The following is a 22,566-nucleotide window of genomic DNA, read 5'->3' on the forward strand; positions in this document are numbered from 1 at the left end:
CCCCTTTCCAGTTCCTTCCATCCCCCTGGATGTACTCTCAGCATCAAACTCCTCCTCTCAGCTGATCGTGAAGTGGAACCCTCCTTCCCTGCCCAACGGCAACCTGAGCTACTACATCGTAAGGTGGCAGCGCCAGCCCCAGGACAGCTACCTTTACCGGCACAATTACTGCTCCAAAGGTGAGGGTGGGAGGGGCAGGAGACACCTGTGGCTGTGACTCCCAAACCCCGAGGCCACATACACCGGGGCCAGCATCAGCTGTCTGTCGGGAAGCAGCTGTGGTCGTGAGCCCAGGTGCTGATGGCTCTTCCTTTCCTCACCAGCCTGTGTAACTTGGCTCTCGTTGGGCTATTCTTTTCCAAGCAGACAAAATCCCCATCAGGAAGTACGCCGATGGCACCATCGACGTTGAGGAGGTGACGGAGAATCCCAAGACCGAAGTGTGTGGTGGGGAGAAAGGGCCGTGCTGCGCTTGCCCCAAAACCGAAGCCGAGAAGCAGGCCGAGAAGGAGGAGGCCGAGTACCGCAAGGTCTTCGAGAATTTCCTGCACAACGCCATCTTCGTGCCCAGGTACCGTGTCCTCTGAGAGGGTCCTTGGGCAGGTCCTGGTGCTTTCTCTCCACCCTGTGGTGTGTAGGTCAACAGCCTCAAAGGTGAGACCCAGCGGCTGTTGAGGAGGGACAACAGTGTAGGCGGCCAGCTTGGCGAGTGGGGTTACTACCCAAGCCACTCAGCCCTCATGGAACGGGCCGGAGCTCACGGCCTGAGCTGTGGGGGGCTGTCAGCGTGGCAGGTGACAGGTGCAGCTGCCCTGTGGCCGCCCAGCCCCTGTGGGGGGCACGTGGGCGCAGAGAGCGGCAATCACCTGGCCAAGCACACGCCAGCAAGCAGAGGAGCCGGGTTTGGGCCCTCGGTTGCCCTTCCCACGCCTCCCTGCGGCCTCCCAGCCTGGCCAAGGCGGAGCGAAGGGAGAGGGAGAGACTCAGAGTCAGTTTTGAAAGGGGCCCAACTTCAAAGCATAACCGAGAGCCACTGGCACCCTTGACAAGCAGTTTGTGAAGCTGCGCAAAAGACAGCCTTTCCATGCCAAGCAGCCCGACCGACGCCAGGGCATCTGTCTGCTCCGCTGCTCCAGCCTCTGCTTCTGCCTAGTGGGGACAAAAGCGGAGGAAGATAAATGTTTAGAGCAGAATTATTCAAATAGCCAAAAGCTGAGAACATCCCATGTGTCCACCAGGAGATGAATGGATGAACCAATGTGGTCTTGCCCTCCAATGGAATATTATTCAACCCTGTAAAGGAATGAGATTCTGAAGCATGGGCTACCACATGCATGAACCTTGAAAACATTATGCTGAGTGAAAGCACCCAGACGCAGAAGGAGATATTGTATGCTTCCATATGTGTATGAAATATCTTGAACAGATAAATTCATGGCAAAAGAAAGTAGATTAGAGGTTACCAGGGGCTGTGGGGAGGGGAAATAGGGTGTTATTCCTTAATGCGTATAGAACTTCTGTTTGGGGTAATGAAAGATTTTGGAAATAGTGGTGATGGTTACACAGAATTATGAATGTAATTAATGACACTGAAATGTGCACCTAAAAGTGGTTAAAATGACAAAATTTTGTTAGTTTTTTTTTTTTTAACTTTAAAAGTTTGTTTTACCACAAGAAAAAAAAAAGAAAGAAAGAAAGAAAAGAAAAGTGGAGGGACATTTAGCAGGGCAGCCTCGTGATGTCTGGGGAAGGAAATGGAAACAGAGTGGTGACTGATGGCTCCTTTGTCTTCCTGAAAAATTGTAGCACAGAGTTTAGAAACAACCTCATGCCTGAAATCTGGGCAAAGGAGCAAGATTCAGGCCAGCATTATACCTACGAGCCCGTTTCCTGACCCCCATGGCGCCCCAGCTGCCAGCCCACTGCCAGTACGTTGTCCTGGGGATCACTCTTCTTCCAGCTCCCGACCCAGAGGGGCACCAGCAGTCCCGAGCTTCTGTTTATCCTGCAGTTGCTTTGCCCTTAAAAGCTCTCTTAGGTTGTAGCAACAAATGGTTTTGAAAGAGACTTTTATTTTCTGTCACGTGACCTTCCTGATATTTGTATACTAGTCAAAGATAGATATCTTACTTTGAAAAATCATTAAAACAGGAAATCAAGACCTTTTGGAAGTGGAGGCACTATTTCCTTTTCAGAATGAAGCTATCGGTCACTTAGCAGCTTTCTGCCCCCTCCTCTCCTGCCGTTAAAACCATGGAACCTCCCGACCTGCCCCGCCGTTGACATCTCCTGTTCACGGGTGATTGATATGGCTGCAGTTCATGTGTTGGTCCAGATATCCTGTATATCACGTGTGGTCTCGAGAATCAGAAAGTTTGAGGATGGAAAAGAGCTCAAAGATGTTTTAAAACTAGAACCTGGGTTCAGTGGCTTCTCCACCACCCTGATTCACTAACTATGGATTTGGGGCTTAGCCCTTCTTCCCCACACACCGGGGCTCTTTCCCTTCATGGCATTGCTTCTCAACACAGTCCATCGCCCCCCGTGCCAGCAGGGGCTTGGCCGGTGTTACTTCCTTTGGACACAGAAGAGGATGGATTTAGAGCATCCCAGACAGGCCAGCAGGAGCCATCTGTTTATTCTCCAGCAGAGGCTGCCAGCTACGTTGCCGTCTTTTCCCAAAGACCTGTCCGAGGTTCAGGCTGTGAGTCCAGGCTTTGGAAAGGTTTCACTGAAGAGCCCCTAGCTTTCTGTTGATAGTTACAAGACAGTGCCTGTTTTCCTCATCAGTCCAAGAACACAGGATCAGGTGATAGGAAGGCAGAGCTGTGGGTGACACAGATTTCACGAATGCCTTGTGTTTGCATTGTTGAGTTCAAAATAAGTTTCCTCTACACCACATTCCCCTGATGAATGCGTGTGTCCACCCCGCGGTCTTGATGGCCGCTGTCTGAAGTCTAGTCGCACTTGCTGTCCTTTCATTTCACAGGACAGACATAATATCCTAGTTTGCCCATGGTGAGGGGCCACAGTTGATAAGAACCTCACGTTTGGGATTTTTCACGCCTCCTACTGAGGCGTACATCTGATGTCCACACAATTTCCCACAGAATTTGGGTAAAAGGAGTGTCTGGGTAACAGAACGGCTGAATAAATCATAAAGGAAGCTTTTCTGTTTTACAACTAAATTCTCCAAAGACAATTTTTATTTCCTTCAATTCATTCTAAGAACAGTTTATTTAGAGCTTAAAACCAGTCAAGTCAGGTTGAGTATGACGCTATTCGCCGTCCACGTCCGTGTGTCTTGAAGTAGGATGGCAGCCTGAGGTCATGAGTTCCTTTCTGGAGTCAGTATCTGGTGCCAAGTGCCTTTCATTGATCCCTGCCTTTATAGTTTAAGTCACAAAGTTTGGTTTAAGTGACTGAAATATCAACAGATGTTGAAGAGTAAACAAGGTTTTCTGACAGGAGTAATTTGTCCCATCGGTGGGTGTGGGAAAAGCTGGCCATGACATTAGCTGCTGGTCACACGGTGTGGACGTGCGGCTGTTTACAGAGAATCAGGACGTGCCATTCTGCTGGCCCCCTGCCTTCCCGACAGCGTCCTGGGTGGCCTCCCTTCCCCAGGCCCTGTCCACTGTAACAGCTCTGAGGAAACAGCCCAGGTGCTACTGAGCCTCCCCACTGGAGGGGCTGAGGTGTTAGTTTGCCTCTAGATACCATTGAGTAACCACTCAGGGGGCCAGGGGGCAGGTTGCACGTTGAGGCTGAGGTTTGCAGCATAGAGAAAGCAAAATAAATAATGAGGAAGGAAATCCCTGTATTATTATTTGTTGGTTCTTATGCAAGGGGGTTGAGTAGCTCCTTTTATTCCAAGGTGAAGATTTTTCTTTTCTTTCTCTGACTCGAGTCACAGAAAAGACAAAAGAGGTGGAAGCCCTCACTCACAAGCCACATTTCTCTCTCTCTTCCTTGCAGACCTGAACGGAAGCGGAGGGAGGTCATGCAGGTCGCCAACACCACCATGTCCAGCCGGAACAGGAACACCACGGTGGTGGACACCTACAACATCACAGACCCGGAAGAGCTCGAGACCGAGTACCCTTTCTTCGAGAGCAGAGTGGATAACAAGGAGAGAACTGTCATCTCCAACCTCCGGCCTTTTACTCTGTACCGAATCGATATCCACAGCTGTAACCACGAAGCTGAGAAGCTTGGCTGCAGCGCCTCCAACTTTGTCTTTGCAAGAACCATGCCTGCAGGTACGGTGTCATCCAGCTCACCCCACGCCCGACTCACAGCCTAGCGGAGACTGTGATTTGTAGACACGGAGGCCGACACCCAGGGCGATGACCCTTAGTCTCAGTCCTGCTTATTAAAGAACGGGTGGTCATTTGCAGGCAGCTTGGTAGCCCAGCAGCCCAGGGAATGGAGTTCACACATCGTGACCCCACTCCCACCCCGGTCTCTCCATACAAAGTACTCGAGAGCAGGGAGCTCGATGCAGGGTCCGCTCTTTTCCTTCTCCTTGGTTTGCATTGTGCATTCCCATGGCCCTTTCTTGCCAGGTCACTCCTGAGTTCTTAAGTTTCAGTGAAATCCCCATTTAGCTGCCTTGATTCAGACTGAGTTTTGCTCCTCAAGGTCCGCTCCCAAGCAGCCTTTTGTCCTGCTTGTTTGGTCTTCACCTTCCCCTTGTAAGTTAGAAGCTGCCTGTGGCTTAGACAGCCATACATCCGTCTTTCAGGATGGGTGAACTGCCCGGTTCACCTCCTTGCAGAGCTGGAGGTAGCGCAGAGCACAGTGTCTGCAATCTGGGGGCGGGGCCTCCTGGGCGCAGTTCTGGCACCGACGTGCTGCTGCCAGCCTACCCGGCCTTAGTCTCCTCACCCTCCCAGGAGAGAAAGCCCAGCTGATTTCTCAGTGTTTCCCAGCTGGAACTTGCAGTGACATTGCTCACCACTTGGCTTACTGCTTTAAGAAGCAAAAGCAGGAGAGCAGGCACCCCAGCCTCACCCGGCAGCTTCAGGAATCGCTGATGAGGGCAGCAAGCTTGCGCTCAGCACCAGCTTCCTGGCGGCTCCCTCCCAGGCGGGCTCGGGGACCATCCTTTACACCTGCGCAGAAATTGCATCTGCCACATGCAGATGCAGAGCATGAAGGATCTAGGTCCCGGCTTGGAGGCTGGATGCCGCTGCTTCTGCTCACTCAGCACCTTTTCGATGATGCTTGTGTTTGATGGCATCGCATAGAAGCCGAGTAGCAGACCTAAGTGACTCAATTTGCCAAGATTTTCCTCCTGCACTTGAGAGTAGGCTTTTTTGTTGGGAGACTGAGGGGAAGGGAGGATATGGTGGCATCTTGAGACTTACAGGTCATTAGGTTGCTCCAGTTCCAAAACCCCTGCTGTGTGTGCAAGGCCAGGTCAGGAGGATTTGCTGCAGCCGCTGTCCGCAGTCCTGCACGAGGGGTTGGGGAGGGTGTTCTTAGGCTAGTCCAGTGTTTTTCTCCCTCCCTGAGGACTCGAATCTAACTTTATCGCCTATTTCAATTGTTGTGCAGAAGGAGCAGATGACATTCCTGGGCCAGTGACCTGGGAGCCAAGGCCTGAGAACTCCATCTTTTTAAAATGGCCAGAACCTGAGAATCCCAATGGATTGATTTTAATGTATGAAATAAAATATGGATCACAAGTCGAGGTAAGACTGGGGCACCGGCCGTGTGTGGGTGCGTTTCTGTTGCAGGTGTAGCGTGTGTTACACTTCAACACAGGGCACCTCCTGGTTAGCTGAAGACTTTGAACAGTAAAATAAGGAGGTAAGTCAGTGAGGATTCAGGTCTTTTTACCAACTCTATGCTCTTTGGGGAATTCTCACAGTGTGCGAGGAGCTGGCTTATCCTCACCCTCAAGAAACTGTTTCTTTGCAGAAAACGATCTTTCAGCCTAGAGATTGGGCTTAATAACTTAATCCTTCTGGAACTCTTTTTGGTTAAAGAAAGAAGGTTTGGTTAAAGGTCGGGCGTGCTTAGAGTTACTGCAGGACTGCCATAATGTAAGCCTGGGTGTTTTCCCTTTTATTGCAAATTGGGGTCAGTGTTAGGTGGGAGGCGGGAGGCGAGAGGCGAGGCAGTGTGTTTGTGGGAAATTGACACATATGTTTTATTTCCTCCAGGATCAGAGGGAATGTGTGTCCAGACAGGAGTACAGGAAGTATGGAGGGGCCAAGCTAAACCGGCTCAACCCGGGGAACTACACGGCCCGGATCCAGGCCACCTCTCTCTCTGGGAACGGGTCGTGGACTGATCCTGTGTTCTTCTATGTCCAGGCCAAAAGTAAGGCTTGTGGAGGGAGTCGCTGGGAAAACAGAAAGCAGGTGGTGCTGGGACTGGGGAAACCTGGGTCGTCATCCTGGCTCTCTGGTTTTCTGATTTCTGTCGGCCACCTTTCAGAAGAGTCACACTTTTGCCAGCACTTAATCTAGGAGCTCAGGCTGGGGAGCTGCCACACCTGGAGTCCCTACCTCGTCTGATAGGCAGGGAGATGGTCTGAGGCCCTCTTTTGAGGGAGACAGCAAGGGGCCCGTGCTCTCAACTTGGTTTATGTCCAAAGCATTTTACAAAGCATTGAATTGACCATTCTGCCTCCTGCCTCGTCAGGGATGCTGACTGGGGCTCCGACTCAGGGCTTAGAATCCTAAAGGGTGACAGAAACCTGGGGGCCTTCTGCTCCAGCCTGCTCCAGGGCAGGAGTCGCGGTGACAGCATCCCAGGCTGAGGCATCACCCCTGTCTCTCCTCAGCGGTAAAATAACAGATGCACTTTTAAAGCAGCAACACACTTTGAAAGCACACAGTGGTCCCTGTTTGGCACAGAGACTGGGCCATGTGGTGAGTTTATGCTCAAACCATCGACAAGACAGAATTCTTAGAAGGCCATTCTAGGCGAGGATTTTAGATTTTAAAAGTGAGTTTTGTAAAATGTATGAGCACAAGGGCACTATACTTGCTTGGCCAAGAAAATTCAGTATTTTCGTTTGGTGACATAAATATCCCTTATTTACATTTTGAGTTTCTGTTATTTTGTATTAGAAACCAAACTTTTAAGATTATTTCATGTTCAGATAATGGGATCAAATCTGGCATAGCACTATTCCTGACTGCTTCCGCGAGAAAAATCAGTCCCGCCTTGCTCAGTGGTGCTACTTCTGGGTCAGGTGGGCAATTCCCACTGCCCTGGTTTCTCCTGGTGTCCACATCTGTGCTACTCTGGTCTGGAGTCTGAGTTTTTAAATTCAGGATTCAGTCAATCCAGCAGTCCACCTGGTTAGCGCCTAGTCAAAGACATGCATGGTATTTGGAAGTCTACACAGTGACAGATACCAAAAGAAGGATGTGCAGGGATAGAATTGCAGACCTTGAGGTAGCATTTGATGAGCCTGGCGCTGTGTGAGGGGTAAACAGATGCTTGAGAAGATAATTCCATCATCTCAAATAGTCTGAATTCTCCATGTGGTCCATTTTACCTACTCTTCCAGTTGGCTAGTGCCACACACTCCAGCGCTGGAACTTTCACAATATTCCCAGAGCCCTCCCCGAAGAAGTGGCTTGTTTTCTCTCTTCTCCTCTCCTCCCCTCTCCACATCCATCCCTTAGGAACAGAGCCTAGGTTTCGAGGTCTAGCGTGATGCTGTGTTCTTTGAAACAGCAGCATTGGCTTCTGGGGTTCAGTGACCTTGGCTTATCTGCAGAGATGACAGGTTCCTCTCTGCCATTGCTCCCGCGTTTTTAACCCTGTGAGTGCCGGGAGCCAGTGGGAAACCCAAGAGCCGCTCTGATGGCGTCTTTCCAGCAGGAGTTGGCATACACCATGGGGAAATTAAATCTGCGTGCCTGCTTTACCGTTGGGCAGTTTTTCCTTGTGTCAGACAAGATTCTCTCCTGCTGTGGTTGAGTCTCCCTTCCTCCTGTTCAATCCTCAGAGGAGATGGAAGCTTTGGAAGCTTTCTGGCAACTGCTCTCCTTTTAGGAACCCTTCATGTGCTTGAATACTATTAAATTACTCCTTAGGCTTTTCTTCTCCAGACTAAATAATCTCAGGTTTGGGGCCTTTTCTTGTAGCCCAGTCTCACAGAACAATTTTCTAGCCATTCGGTCATTTTTTTCTTCTCTGGATGTGTTCCACTTTTTCCATGTCCCCGTTGAAATGTGAAACTCAAAAAGAATAGGATACAACTTGACCAGTAGTATAAGTGATAGAGATAGAAGAAATAATCCTCGGGGGCAAAAAAGAAACTCCACTAGCTTCCCAAAGTCCCTGTTAATTTGCAAGTATTTTTAAGAATTAGGAAATGCAGGAGCCTGTATCCATTTTTAGAGCTATTTGATAAAAATATCTTTAATTTAAAAAATTAAAATAGCTTTAATAGTCCTCACAGAGTAATAATAATAGTAGTGTTTAGTGGCAGAATAATCATTGATGGGTGATCTACAATAGATGTAACTTGGTCCCCAGTGAGTTCCAACTTCATTTCCACATACGTGGGTGTCCCACAGGCAATTCAGACGCCTCGTGCGCAAAACCAGAATCACAGTTGCTACCTTCAAAATCTCTCTCCATCCTTTGTTCCTCAGCTCAGTCCGTGACCCCGTAATCCACCCACCACCCAAGCCAGGAACCTCACAGCCACCCCTCCCCTTTCCTTCACTCCTGCCACCCATTTCTTATTCAAACCCACATCTCATTGATTCTGCCTCTGAAATACCTCTGGAATCCAGCCTCTGTAGCCACCACCACCGCCTCAGCTCAGAGCCTCCAGGGCGCTTGCTTCGTAGGGAAAATATGAGCCAGAGGCGCCGGAAGCCTGGGTTCCAATCCCTAGGTCATGGCCAGCCAGCTGCATGTGTGACCCTGGGGAGGACAGTTTATCTCTGTGAGGCTTTCTCATTCATAGACAAGGAGCAGTGATTCCTTGGTGAGGTCTGAGCTGGGTGATGCAGAACATGCCCAGGGCACCCCCCCACCCGCTGCCCCAGACAGGGCAGGGTCTCCTCGCCGCTGCCAGCCCTTCCAGGCTATCCTCAGGCACAGCCATCTCTCCCACACAAATCCCACCAGTTCACTGTGGGGCTGGAGAGCTCTCACTGGTTCCGCTTAATCTGCAGAATGAAGTTCAGAGTGCTTAGCTTGGACAAGGCCCCTTAGGAGCTGGCCCTGGTTTCTCTCCAGTATCATTTCCAACCATCCTCTGTGCTTGGCGAGCTTCCCCCGACTCCCTTCCCCTCTCCCTTCCTCCCTGCATCCTTGCAGCATGTGTGGTCCACTTGTCTGGTTGTTATGCTACCTATGGACATGCTGATTACCAACATCTGACAGAATTTTCAAGTGTGTAGATCAGCATCCAGCCTGCCATCTGTCATGTAAGAGCTGCGGATGGTGATGAGCAGGCAGGAGCTCTGTGATCTCAGGCTTGGAACTATAGACGCTGATGTTTGGGGCGTATTCAGAGCAGCTTTGGCAAGGGGTGCCATCCAGTTACTTTTGGTTTTTTTTAATTGTCTGTGGAACTGTCCTAAGACAGATAAAAGTCAGTACAGCTTGAGCACTATAATACATAAGAATCTATTCTCTTTTTTAGCAAATGTATGCAATTCCACCAATAGTTATCAAACTGTATACAAAGATTATTTTACTTGAATCCATCATTTGAACTATTATTTCAGAATACACTGTACTTCAAAAATAAAAATGACTTTACTCCTCCATCGGCACTTATTTAATCTTTTTACAAATAACTCAGGGTTTGTTTTTTTTCTCTTTTATGTACAATACTGTTTACCTTCAGAACTCCTAGTTCATGATAGGCAATAAAGGAATTCTCAAGGATTTTTTTCCCCATACTTCCAGCTCAATATAAACAAAGGACACGAGCAGTTTGTTCACCTCATGACATTTTCTTGTTTCCCATTTGTTTCTGCAGCAACGTATGAAAACTTCATCCATCTGATCATTGCTCTGCCCATTGCCGTTCTGCTGATAGTAGGAGGGTTGGTTATAATGCTGTACGTCTTCCATAGAAAAAGGTGAGTGACTTGGTGAAAAGTTCAGATACTTTCTGTGTCTGACTGGTTTGATGATTTGAACCCAAGTTAAGATGAACTTTTTGAGAAGTTTGAGGAATTATCTTATGGATCAGAAAACCTGATTTTCCAATCAAATGTACAGAAAAAAGAGAATATTTTCTAATGATTCAACAACAGAAAAAGACTTTTTCTTTGGAGTCTGGATCATCCCCACACTGGTTGTCCCATCACAGATAACGCTGCTTGTGCAAAGCTTTTTCAAACATGATATTTTAACCCTGTACATCAAATAAGCCTTTCAATTTCCAACAAAGTAAAGAAACAAATGTTTCTTAAAAAGCTCTAATTTGAGGCCGTTGAAGAAGCCAAAAGAGGCGTTAGCAAGTGTGGTGGAGCTGTCCTGACAGTACCTCCACTACCCCTTCCCGGTCCTTAATGAATCAGAACAAATAAAACTGAGGTAACAAAGATGAAAATATATATAAAAGTATGTGGGGATTTTATTTTCTAACCTGAATTTCATCCTTTTTGACAGAAATAACAGCAGGCTGGGGAACGGAGTGCTGTATGCCTCTGTGAACCCGGAGTACTTCAGTGCAGCCGATGGTAAGCTTCTAAACTACAGTCACTGTCTGGGGTCCCAGCTCAGGAGCTTTGGGGAGTGTTACGAATTCAGGGGAAGAGGCTTGCATTATTTTGAGGGACCTTTGGCCTCAGATCCATCTTCATTAACACTTTTTTTTAAACCAATGTTTTGAGCAGTTCACTGAATATGTCAAAAATTCTGGGACTGTCTGGGCTGCCCCAAGGAAAAATGGGCTTCAGAGATGAATGTGGCCAGCACAGTAATCCATTTATTTAATTGCTTGAAATTTTATGCTAGAATGAAAAAATCTGTATAATTGTCAACATCTAGTTGGAAGATATGCTGCAGCTGACAAAACAGTCCTTTTAAACTAGTTTGAGCTTGAGTTTCATGTCATTATAATTGTCTTTGATCACTACGGCTTCTCTGATTTTTGTATATTGGAGATTTTCTGTTCATTCCCTCCTGACTGGGGTCTTCACGATTCTTACCCTCATGGCCTGTTCACATTCCCTCTGGTAGTAACTCATGAGAGCCATTTAGTTAAACGTCTGAGATGGTCTGACTTGGAAGGTTTTTTTTCCTTATTTGCTGTCTTGTCTTCCAAGTTTGCCAAAATCCTAACTTTTCAAAGTAAGTCAGGGTGAGACATTGGTCACTGGGTACCACTAACTGGCAGTTTGCTAGAGACGTTCACAAATGCCATCCCATTTGATCCCTGCATCCCTATAGGATGGGTCGTCTGATGCTCATCTGTCTGTCAGTGGGTAACGAGGCTCAGAGGGGAAACTCACCCTGGTCACAGAACTAGGCAGTTGAGAAATCAGGATGAGGCAGCCCCTGGCATCTTGCTGACATGTGATGCAGTCACTGTGGGGAAGGACTGTGAAGTCCTGGGGGCTGGGGAGACCGGCAAGCTGGCCCACAGGAGCAGCTGGCCAGGGTTTGTCAAGTGAATAAATAAGTGCATGGAATCAGCTGGATGTATTTAGAAAACACGTTTGCCTCGCTCATGCTTCAGAAGTGGAAGTGTGTGTGCAGGAGACGTGAAATAAAGAGTCATGATTATTCTAATTGCTCATCCTCAAATGAGAAAACAATTTAAAAGCACTATATAAGTGTGTAAAGTTTTATTAATGTGATTTCTTTAATAATTTCTAATTCAAATTGTGTTTACAATAAAGCCAATCAAAAGCAGACTCCTCTGAATGTGAATCAAGTGTAGAATAATGAGGACATTCTTCTTCTTTATATAAAGGTCTCACAAAGTTGTATTTTTTTGTGTGTGTGTGTGTGTGGTACGCGGGCCTCTCACCGCTGTGGTCCCTCCCGTTGCGGAGCACAGCCTCCGGACGCCCAGGCTCAGCGGCCATGGCTCACTGTCCCAGCCGCTCCGCGGCATGTGGGATCCTCCCGGATCGGGGCACGAACCCGTGTCCCCTGCATCGGCAGGCGAACTCTCAACCACCGCGCCACCAGGGAAGCCCACAAAGTTGTATTTTTAAAAGACATATATATGTACACACACACCTACATGTCTGTATGTGTGTGTGTGTGTGTGTGTGTGTACATATAAGGCTCAGAGAATGTTCTGGAAGGATACATGCGGCGAGCCGTTTCTGACCGGCAGAATAACGAGCCGCCACACGCAAGATTCTTCTCGTATCACACTTTATTGGAGCACAGCTTGGTTGAAGAAAGATGGAAGGAAGACCCCGCAATCCTATAGCAGTCTGCTTATATAGGGATTAAGAACATGTGTCGCTCTGTGATTGGCTTTCGCCGATGGTGCGATTTGTGAGCCAACATCGGATAGGTCGCTACTTTACGCAAGCGCAGTGGCCACAGGAAGGATGACTCAGCTTATTTCAGCTTCCTGCCGCGTAGCAGTTAGCTGACCGCGCCCTACATCTCCCCCTTTTTTATTTATTAGAACACCAAGCAGAATGTAGCCCGTACAAGTGTTCTCACTGTTCGAGGGCAGTTTTCCGTTGGCATGTCTGAGACACCTTCCTGCGTGCAATGCCAACAAGGGCTGCAGGGTGCAAAGGCTGACTCAGAATAATGGCTGATTCCCTATAGAGGTGCAATGGCAACAAGGCCTCTCTGTGCAAGGGCAATCAGGACAATGGCTGACTCCCTATAGAGGTGCAATGGCAACAAGGCCTCTCTGTGCAAGGGCAATCAGGACAATGGATGACTCCCTATAGAGGTGCAATGGCGACAAGGCCTCTCTGTGCAAGGGCAATCATTTCGAATTATTCAGGGCGGAGAGCCAGGCTGCGGGAGAATCTCCTTCATTAATAGCCAGAAGTGCCTGAGTGAGCAGGACCCTATCTCGATGTGCCCTGATGCGCACACGACAGACCAACCAGAGACACAGCATAATCCCAAATACACAGCAGACTCCAAAGATTCCTACCCCCACCCACTCCCCAAAGGAGGAAAAGGCAGAAGAGAGCCAAGAGGCAAAATCTCCAAAGGCAACGGGCTCCAGCCCGGCAGCACTCAGTTGCACAATTTGAATAATCCTTTGTGGAATTCCAACTAATACAAAGACTTCGATTAAACACAATTTGAATAATCCTTTGTGGAATTCCAACTAATACAAAGACGTCGATTAAGAATCATCAGGAACATCCAGCTCAGCATCTTCTCTGAAGTTTTCTTCAACAATTCTCGTCAGTCTTGATGGCACCCAGATCGGATCTTGATCCTGTGGGGAGACACAAAGAGATCCCCTGGATCGAGTAATAACACGATCCGGGCCCTTCCATTGATTGGACAACACATCTTTCCACATCACTTTGCCATAATTTTTATGGTTTGTTGCCACATGGCGTTCAGCAGAGATTTCTTTATCATCATTTAAATGTAAAAAATTTATGGTAAATAAGGCAAGTGAAAGTCTCTGTCTAGGGGTACAGTTCTCTGCGATTCCCCCTTTTTGTTTTATTAAGAGTTCTTTAAGCTGATCTGCCTCATTGACAAACCCTGTCGTTCACAATAGGCTTTCATTAGTTTACTAAGTGGTGTATGCCTCTTAATCTTAAACTGCACCACAGAACCATCCTGCCCCGCCACCTTCAAATTAATATGATCGTTGTTCTCAGTCTTGACTCCTTCCTTGGGCTTTTCGTCGGTCATGGCCTTGTGGATTATAGGGCAAGCCTGTAATATGAATCACCTGCATTTTTTGACAAAAAAGAGCAAAGCTTTTGGAATGCCTCTGGGGTTAACCCCAGTCTTTTGGGTCACAATATTCCTAGCCAAAGCTCTAGTAATGTTAAATTTTTTCTTAAGACTGTAGATGACACATGATATAGCTTATGAAACTCTTGAGCCTGTGTCGTAGAGTCTAGCGCTGTTAGAGCGCGTGTGGAAATTAAATTAAAAGGACACATCCAAACAGGTTGAGAATCATCACAGCGTTCTAATTGTGCATTTGTAATAGCTTGTTCTACCTTTTGAAGTGCCTGATGGGCTTCTGGGGTCAATTGGCGTGGGGAATTAAGATCAGGCTCCTAAAAAATTTACAACATCTCCCTTCTGTATTCCCTCGGGAGCAAGAAACAATCCCCCATTCCCTAAATATTTTTAATCAAAACGCCTAAGGCCTGTTCAAGCAACTCCATACAAGGGGCTTTATCTCGACTATTCAAAGGAATAGAAAAGACGCCATTTCCCTAATTTTTTCTTAATTATTCCAGGGTGACTAGGAGGGTTCTAAATGCCCTAATTGTAACTGCTCATTCACTAGTTTGGATGCCGCCTCCAGCTTTTCCTTTGACAAAGGCCACTGAGGTACCCACACAGGTGTTGTGGTCCTCCATGTAATCATAAACTCAGTGACCCTTGAGAAAAACCCAAGCCTCGGCGGTTTAAATTTCCGCGGGCTTCTATAGGGGCGGTCATGCCTTATAACTTACGTCTTATCCCTCTATTAGATATCAGGGGCGGAAGCTCTAGCCTCCGCAGGATTAAAATATGGTGGGCTAGCGAGCGGCGGCATGTACCAATGCCCATACCGCTCTTGTTCATATGCCGCGGCCGCTCCTTCTAAATCTTCCTCCTCTCTAGGATTTAATTCATCTTGAAACAAATATAATTCCTTAAACTCATCTAGGATTGGATATAATCCCGGCACCGTTTCTTGCTTTTCTTTTCGTTTTCTTTTTTCTCTTTTCATAATTTCAGGCCTGTCTACCGTAGTCCCTGTTTGTTCATTCTCTGATGCGCTATCTTGACACATGCTAAGAGCCTTGCGTCCTCGTTGAATAATTTCTTCACATTTTCCTTCCTTTAGGCAAGAAAGTATCATGCTCCACAAGGGGAGAGCGCCTCGAGAAAGTTCTCCCCTTGTGTTACACTCCTTTAGGTCTTTTCCGAGTTTTTCCCATGACGGAACAGTCAAGCTGCCTGATACCCCAAACCACGGCGCGGCACTTTCGATATCTTGTAGCAGCCTACTTATGTTTTTATGAGAGAGCTTTAGCCCTCGGTCCCTTAAAAGGGCTTGAATAGGCTCATGAAAATCAGTTGTAGGCTCCGTGGACGAACTATTCCCAAAAATGCTTGACTTATCTATCGGCCAGGGAAGACACACTCGATCGGGCTGGTGGTACCGTAGCCACAAGCAAACGAAAAACATGAGAAACACTAAAAGGACAAAAGCGAAAGTAAAAACTTCAGGCTCCAAACCCCCGAAAAACATACCTGACTGGACTACTCACCAACGGTTACCACTCCGTGTGTCGAGTTCTGAATCGGTCCTCCATGCAGGGCGCGAAGTTCCCGGGTTTCGGCACCACTTGCGGCGAGCCGTTTCTGACCGGCAGAATAACGAGCCGCCACACGCAAGATTCTTCTCGTATCACACTTTATTGGAGCACAGCTTGGTTGAAGAAAGATGGAAGGAAGACCCCGCAATCCTATAGCAGTCTGCTTATATAGGGATTAAGAACATGTGTCGCTCTGTGATTGGCTTTCGCCGATGGTGCGATTTGTGAGCCAACATCGGATAGGTCGCTACTTTACGCAAGCGCAGTGGCCACAGGAAGGATGACTCAGCTTATTTCAGCTTCCTGCCGCGTAGCAGTTAGCTGACCGCGCCCTACAGATACACACCAAACTTAAAAGAGTAGTTACTTGTGGAGAGGTTCTTTTTCTTTAAAATAAAAAGGCAAGACGATTTTTATGCATTGTTTGAATAAATAATAGGTTTTTTTTTAATCAAGTAAGGTGAGGAGTCATTACACACTTAATGGAATTTATAAGGAAAATGCAAGTCCACTTCCCGCTCTATCAGTGTGGAGTAAGGCTACTGCAAAAATCTGCTCAGTTTTGAAATAAAGCAAGAAGATTGGCATTTGTAGCTTTGACTGTGAAGGATCCAGGAAGTTTAGAGAGAGCACAAATACAATCATATCAGACTCTAACGGCGATTTGAATTCAAATTTTGTGTCTTTCCAGAGTGCCTTCATAATATTTCTTGATTCTTTAAAAACAAAACAAACAAACAAAACTTATTGTCACCCAGGCCAACAGGTAGGAAGACTGTCACCTTATTTGAACTTAATTTATTCAGCCTTTTGACAAGCATCTTATAGCTAGTTTCCTCAAGGGGCAACAAAATGACATTGCAGTTCAAAAATGCTTTAAAAACTTCTCTCTCCAAAAGCTAATCTGCATGTCACCATTCTCCAGAGTACACTGAAAATCCCCTCCAGGGAAACGCTGATAACATTGTGCACGTAAACCTCTCCTGCCTGGCAGGGCTTAGGACTGCTGGCTAAAGTCAGAGCTATTGGGTTGAATCAGCTACCTCCCAGGGAATGAATGTGATTGGTTTTAACTCCATGTTTCATGGTGTGTTACATCGTTAATTCTGATTAAAAGCAAGCCTGGATTTTCAGAGATAAATGGATATATACAGTGTCTCTTTATACTTTCTGAGGGGTATCAGGAAGAGTCTTATCTACTGGGTTGTCTTGCATACTGACTCTCCTAAGTGAGCATCAGCCCCTTCTTCGGGGCTATAAACTGTCTAAGCCATATGGAGGTTGTAATTCCATTTGTGAAATTCCTGAACACATACATACGTACTATGAAATACAAAAATGTATGTGAAAGAAAATTCTAGATTGATTAACATAGTCCATATTGGAAATTCCTTAGAGGTGTAAATTGGTGGTCTCTCCTGGGCCTAATTTATAGGCATCTTTGCTTTAAGATATCACTTAAAGGTAGATACCTGGGACTTGGGGGTGTCGGAATATAGCTGTCAATCCACTGCTTCTCTTACATCCAGCTACAGGCCCACGGTTAACATCTGAAAGCCTAAAGGCAAACAGAAGCCATTCCAGGTTCTCAGTCCTTCTGCATTTCTAAGCCAGGACCACCTCTTTCCTACCAGTGGAGCATGCCAAGGGTTCCCCTCTCAGGCAAGGACGTAAGCACACAGCATTAGAAGAATATGATAATGATTGAAATTTCTTACGGAGCTGTAGAACAGGTTGATTTTATTTTAGTTCTCGCCTACCCATCAGAGTGGTAGGATGAATCTTCTGTTTTGTTTTCTTTCTTTCCTCCCTTCTTCCTTTCCCTCTTTCTTTCTCCTTCCTCCTGCCTAGAATTATTTATTTATTTACTTAAACCAAATTGAATCTGACCAGAAGCATAGGCTGGACAGGAAATCATATTCAGGCTTAGTCATTACCAAGCCCCACCCCCCCAGCCCCTCACCCCAGTGGTGGGAGGTCTCTGAGTTCACAGGCCCCAGGCCTAAGCCCTGGGGAGGTCCTTCTCATCAGCTGTCCCTCCATGCTGGTCACCACTGAATGCCCCTCGGTGCCAGAGCTCAGTTGCTTCCGTACCTCATTCATCCCTCCAGGGTCTCTGGCAAGGCCAGAGAAACTGTCCAGACTAGAGCAGAGCTACCAATGGAAATATAGGGCCAGTCCCATAAGAAACCTGAAATTTTTCTAGTAGCCACATATAAAATAGGAAAAAGAAACAGGTGAAATACATGTTGATAAGGTTTTCTTTAACTCAGTGTATCCAAAATATTATGTTTTAATATGCAGTCAGTAAAAAAGTTACTGAAATATTTACATTATTTTTTGAAATCCAGCATGAATTTTATACTTATAGCAACATCTCAAATTGGACGACTTTCTGGTTCTTATATGCTGTTGGTATCTTTGAATTATCTAGAACTCCTTGAGGACTTGAAATTTTAGTGTTTGACTGTACAGTGGCCTTGCTGAAATCCACAGCCTGTGGGAGATTCCAGAACAAGCCATATCCTTGTCTCCTGATGTTCTCCTCCGTGGGTTCTAGGAAGTGGCATCTTGCCCTCTTTGGCCTGGAGTTTGCCCAAAGCACGTTGTTTCAGTTCTGGCCTCTTCTTCCCCAGTGTACGTGCCTGACGAGTGGGAGGTCGCCCGGGAGAAGATCACCATGAGCCGGGAGCTGGGACAGGGCTCGTTCGGGATGGTTTACGAAGGTGTCGCCAAGGGCGTGGTCAAGGATGAGCCTGAGACCAGGGTGGCCATTAAGACGGTGAACGAGGCCGCCAGCATGCGCGAGAGGATTGAGTTTCTCAACGAGGCCTCGGTGATGAAGGAGTTCAACTGTCACCACGTGGTAAGAGAAGGGCCCCCATGTGTTGGGGAGCACACTTGTGGGTTTGCTGTCTCGCCCTGTCTTCTGTAGGGATCCCCCCCATCACCCCACTGTTCCTTTAGACACTGTGCACACGAAGGTTCTGGATGTGATGCAGGGCTGGCCCGTGAGCCCCAGTGGCCCATCGTATGGGCTCTGCTCTGGGCCAGATGGTCCCAGCGGTGGGGGAGCCGCAGTCGTGGGCAGCCCTCACCCTCTGAGCCCTTCTCTCTGTCCTTCCTCACAGGTGCGCTTGCTGGGCGTGGTATCCCAGGGCCAGCCGACGCTGGTCATCATGGAACTGATGACCCGGGGGGACCTCAAAAGTTATCTCCGGTCTCTGAGGCCAGAAATGGAGGTCAGTTTTGATTTTCACTGACATCCCATGTTAACTGTTCCCTTTCCTTTAGAACCTTCCCCCAGAAGATACTGCGTCCTTAAATCCTTTCACTTTTCTTGCCCCGTGCTTGGTTCTTGGTCCTGTATATGAAGGAGTTCCCTGACTAGAGAGAGACCTGGATCTTTTGTGAGAGGCACTTGCCAGTCCGCAGGTACCCTATTACTCAAACCCCTGTGTGCTTTTGCTGCTACATTATTCCCTCCACCCCCAGTCACCTCCTCTACCACCGTCTCTCTCTGACTCCCACCCACAGACCATGTCTGCGCTGCTCCCTCCCTGGAGCCTTTCCTGCCCCCCACCCCAGCCAGGAGTGCCTGTCTCCTCCACTGCCTTCTCTCCTGGACCGGCTTTCTCTTGTTTGGTTCTTAGTGGATCCCCATCTAGCCCATTATGTTTCCTGTCCATCCCAGACCCAGTGTAGCTCAGTGTCGTGCTTGTCAGAGTTCACTGTCAGGTTGACTTGATTCTTGTGCCGGGTGGTTTCCCTCCCAACTCTGTGCGCAGACACCCACTCACTCACAGGCCCCCACCTGACGTGTGCCCCTTCCCCTCCTGTGGGCAATCTGAGCCTTTGAGCCGAGGGAGCCCCATTTCTCAAGCCCTGCATCCACATTTCAGGCTTTATCCGGAATCAGTGTCTTGCTTGAGCTTCTGAATGATCATCACCTCAGCTGCACAGTGATTTCTACTTAGTATCAAAAAAATATCAATTTGTGTTACCCTGGTGTCTCCCCATTGAACCCAGCTTTGTAACATTTGGAGGAGTGACTTTTTTTTTTTTTTTTTTTTTTGGGCTACGCGGGCCTCTCACTGTTGTGGCCTCTCCCGTTGCGGAGCACAGGCTCCGGACGCGCAGGCTCAGGGGCCATGGCTCAAGGGCCCAGCTGCTCCACGGCATGTGGGATCTTCCCAGACCGGGGCACGAACCCGTGTCCCCTGCATTGGCAGGCGGACCCTCAACCACTGCGCCACCAGGGAAGCCCTGGAGGAACGACTTTTAAGAGTAAACTGGGAGATAAACACTTAGAAGTGATACCAGCAACATCTGCCTTTCACTTGGCTGCCTTGGTGGGTCTCAAGTCCTCACTTGGACCCTGACTTTGCTGCCTGTTGAGGAAGCTTTGGGTGTGCTTTTGTGCCTGGGATCCTCCCCTTTCTCTACCCCTCTTGAATGTCTGTAGCCTTTCTCTGTTTGAGCTTAATCTTTTGTTTTCTTCTTTTAATTGGCAACTTAATCATCTCCCAAGTAGTAGTTCCTTAATTTTTGTTCCAAGCACTTGTTTATTACACGTTGCTTCCTTTACTCACAGCAGATGATGCATGTGGTTCTGCAAGGTCCGCGAGGCCCGGTGTGGACTGAGGCCCTGAGCAGGGCGGTTTGCAACACACCCACCCTCTGCTCTGCCCAGCGTGGGTCCCCAGCTCCCCTGGATCTTAGTGCCTTTTCCCAGCTCACTTTGTAATACACAAGCCAGCACAAAGGAGAAAAGCTTTATCAGCTGGGTAACTGGAGATGTGGCAGTATGTTTCTTATCAGATTCATTTAAGGCACCTCTGAAAAGTCTGAAGCACTTACTTCCTTCGTACCCAGTTTCAGGCACAGAATAAAAATTTGCAACACATAGCCCTAGTCCTGGCTCTGCCACTACCTGTCTGCGTCCTCAGGTGGCTGCTTCAGGCTCTGGGCCTTGGTTTCCTTATGTGTAAAATAAGAGGGTTGGGCAAGATGACTACTAAAGTCCTTTTCAGATGAAAAATTAACTTTAAAAAAAATTTATTTATTTTTGGCTGCATTGGGTCTTTGTTGCTGCACACAGGCTTTCTCTAGTTGCGGTGAGCAGGGGCTACTCTTCGTTGCGGTGCGTGGGCTTCTCATTGCAGTGGCTTCTCTTGTTGCAGAGCACAGGCTCTAGGCGCCCGGGCTTCAGGAGTTGTGGCACACAGGCTCTAGAGCACACGCTCAGTAGTTGTGGCGCACGGGCTTAGTTGCTCCGCGGCATGTGGGATCCTCCCGGACCAGGGCTCGGACCCGTGTCCCCTGCATTGGCAGGCGGATTCTTAACCACTGCGCCACCAGGGAAGCCCCCCCAAAAATTCACTTTTAGATTTGTCAGATTTAAAGTTGTTCTTTCTAACCCATGTCAAGTATAAATATACATATGCTTATCCTGTGGTTTCATTATATTCTACTTGGCATCTTCCCCCAGTGAAGATTCATTCATTTCCCTCACTAAATGCGGATGCTTGTGTATACGCGTCTTAAGTAGTTCTAAGCAAGTTAAATATTTCTGTTTTCTAAGATGTCTGAAAGAATGTCAGTATTAGCACCATGAACTGACAGAATGTCAGCCCTCTCCTTCAATACTTAAAGTCAGGTTCCTTTTTTTGATTCTGTTTTTCATATTAATATTATGAAGCGCCACTTCTAATAAGCGCCTAACTTAATATTCCACAACTTAAGTATTATGAACATAAAGTTAACATTTTACCTGCCAATTTCCTGGTGTGCCATGCATATCTAAAGCCCTGAAAAGGTTAAAGGGAATGTTAGGTCCTGAGGGAAAAAGGCTCCTCTAAGCAAGGCCCCTTTGTAAAGGAAGGGGGTAGTTTTGGCTTACCCTTTGGGTCATCACATCACTTCCCCAGGCAACTCAGTAATGAGGATTTTAAATCACCACAGACAGTCCTGATAGTAGCTTCAGAATTCAAGCGTAGGGAACCAACCCCCAAGTACTTGGAGAGTTGTTATACTGCTCCTAGAAGCCAGCTTTGGGGCAGAAACTAGCACCTCACTGGGCGAAACCAGCATTCCCTGGGTGTGGACCTTGGCCAGGCACTGGCGGACACTTGCCATGCATGGTCCCAGGTCATCCTCCCAGCAGTGACCCCGCCTCGACCCCATGTGAAAGAGCCCAGGCAGGAGGCCAGACTGTCTGATCCTAAAGCCCAGGCATGTTCTTCCTGTGGCGCAGGGTTTGAGCTGGGAAGGGGACGTGTGGGACCTGTCAGAGCAGGATGGCTTTGCTGTGTTGTGACAGATGCTGTGTAGTCAGGGAAACTGAGGTAAAGTCTGTTGAACTCACACAAACAAGAGGTGGTCAGCATCTAAACTGGGGGTGCTGATTGGTTTCTACACTTTCTTTTAGGATAAAGAGGCTTGGACACACATTTTATGTAAAACTTTTCTAAATGGATTTATTATTTGGGGGTATTTCTTCTCAATTCTGAAGTCGGTATGTTGCCCTTCTCTGCAAAGAGGAAACGTGTATCCGTGTTACCTGTCACTGTTGGACATTGGTCCCCTCCAGAATAAGCTTCTGCTGGACTTAAATGAACTGTCAAGGGCTTGCTTTCCTCAGCACCCACAGAAGATAATAATCCAGGGAATGCCACTCTGTAAGGTGAACAAATTCATCTTGATGGTTTTGTACTTTAGAGGAAAGTTGAAGGGAAAGAAAAGGATTAAATAATTTAATGTAGGAAATAACACATCCAGTGTCCATTCAAGAAACCCGTTTGCTTATTTCCACATGGCCTTTGTAATGTCCTCTCCCTCCTTTTCCCTGTATGGAGTTGGATTGTAGAAATAAAAGGAACACATACACTAATTGGAATTTGAGTATCCAGAATTTTTAATATCAAAAATTGCTGGTTTCACTTTAAATGATGTTGGCCCCACCCAAAATCGAAGATGCTGGTCCTCCCAAGTTGTGCTAATAGGTGCTTCTCTCTGCAGCTTTGTGATGTGGTCAGAGGGCAAGTGCCATGGCCTCCTTCTGAGCCACTCCTGGTTTCTTAGCAGAATGACCTGTGGTGCTCAGATTGAACAAAGGTGG

The 22,566-nt window shown here is 47.5% G+C and overlaps 1 protein-coding gene across 7 annotated transcripts in view; it reads left to right on the forward strand.

Moving 5' to 3' along the window:
- IGF1R (insulin like growth factor 1 receptor) overlaps positions 1–22,566 on the forward strand; it is a 311,214-nt gene that overhangs the window by 263,626 nt on the left and 25,022 nt on the right. For 4 of the 7 annotated variants that reach the window (XR_012330256.1, XM_033852082.1, XM_019945637.3 and 1 more), the window contains 9 exons: positions 12–179; positions 364–571; positions 3,979–4,262; positions 5,563–5,699; positions 6,174–6,333; positions 9,977–10,079; positions 10,615–10,685; positions 18,083–18,312; positions 18,578–18,688. Coding sequence is in view for 6 of the 7 variants with exons in the window: in XM_033852082.1 (XP_033707973.1) it covers positions 12–179; positions 364–571; positions 3,979–4,262; positions 5,563–5,699; positions 6,174–6,333; positions 9,977–10,079; positions 10,615–10,685; positions 18,083–18,312; positions 18,578–18,688 (1,472 nt within the window). In the remaining variant the exon portion in view is untranslated. Of the gene's footprint in view, positions 1–11; positions 180–363; positions 572–3,978; positions 4,263–5,562; positions 5,700–6,173; positions 6,334–9,976; positions 10,080–10,614; positions 10,686–18,082; positions 18,313–18,577; positions 18,689–22,103; positions 22,146–22,566 lie in introns of those variants that run through there. The other 3 variants (XM_019945638.3, XM_019945636.3, XM_073801352.1) reach the window with 2 other exon arrangements.

Source organism: Tursiops truncatus, chromosome 2, assembly GCF_011762595.2.
Source record: "Tursiops truncatus isolate mTurTru1 chromosome 2, mTurTru1.mat.Y, whole genome shotgun sequence".
Classification (NCBI taxonomy): domain Eukaryota; kingdom Metazoa; phylum Chordata; class Mammalia; order Artiodactyla; family Delphinidae; genus Tursiops; species Tursiops truncatus.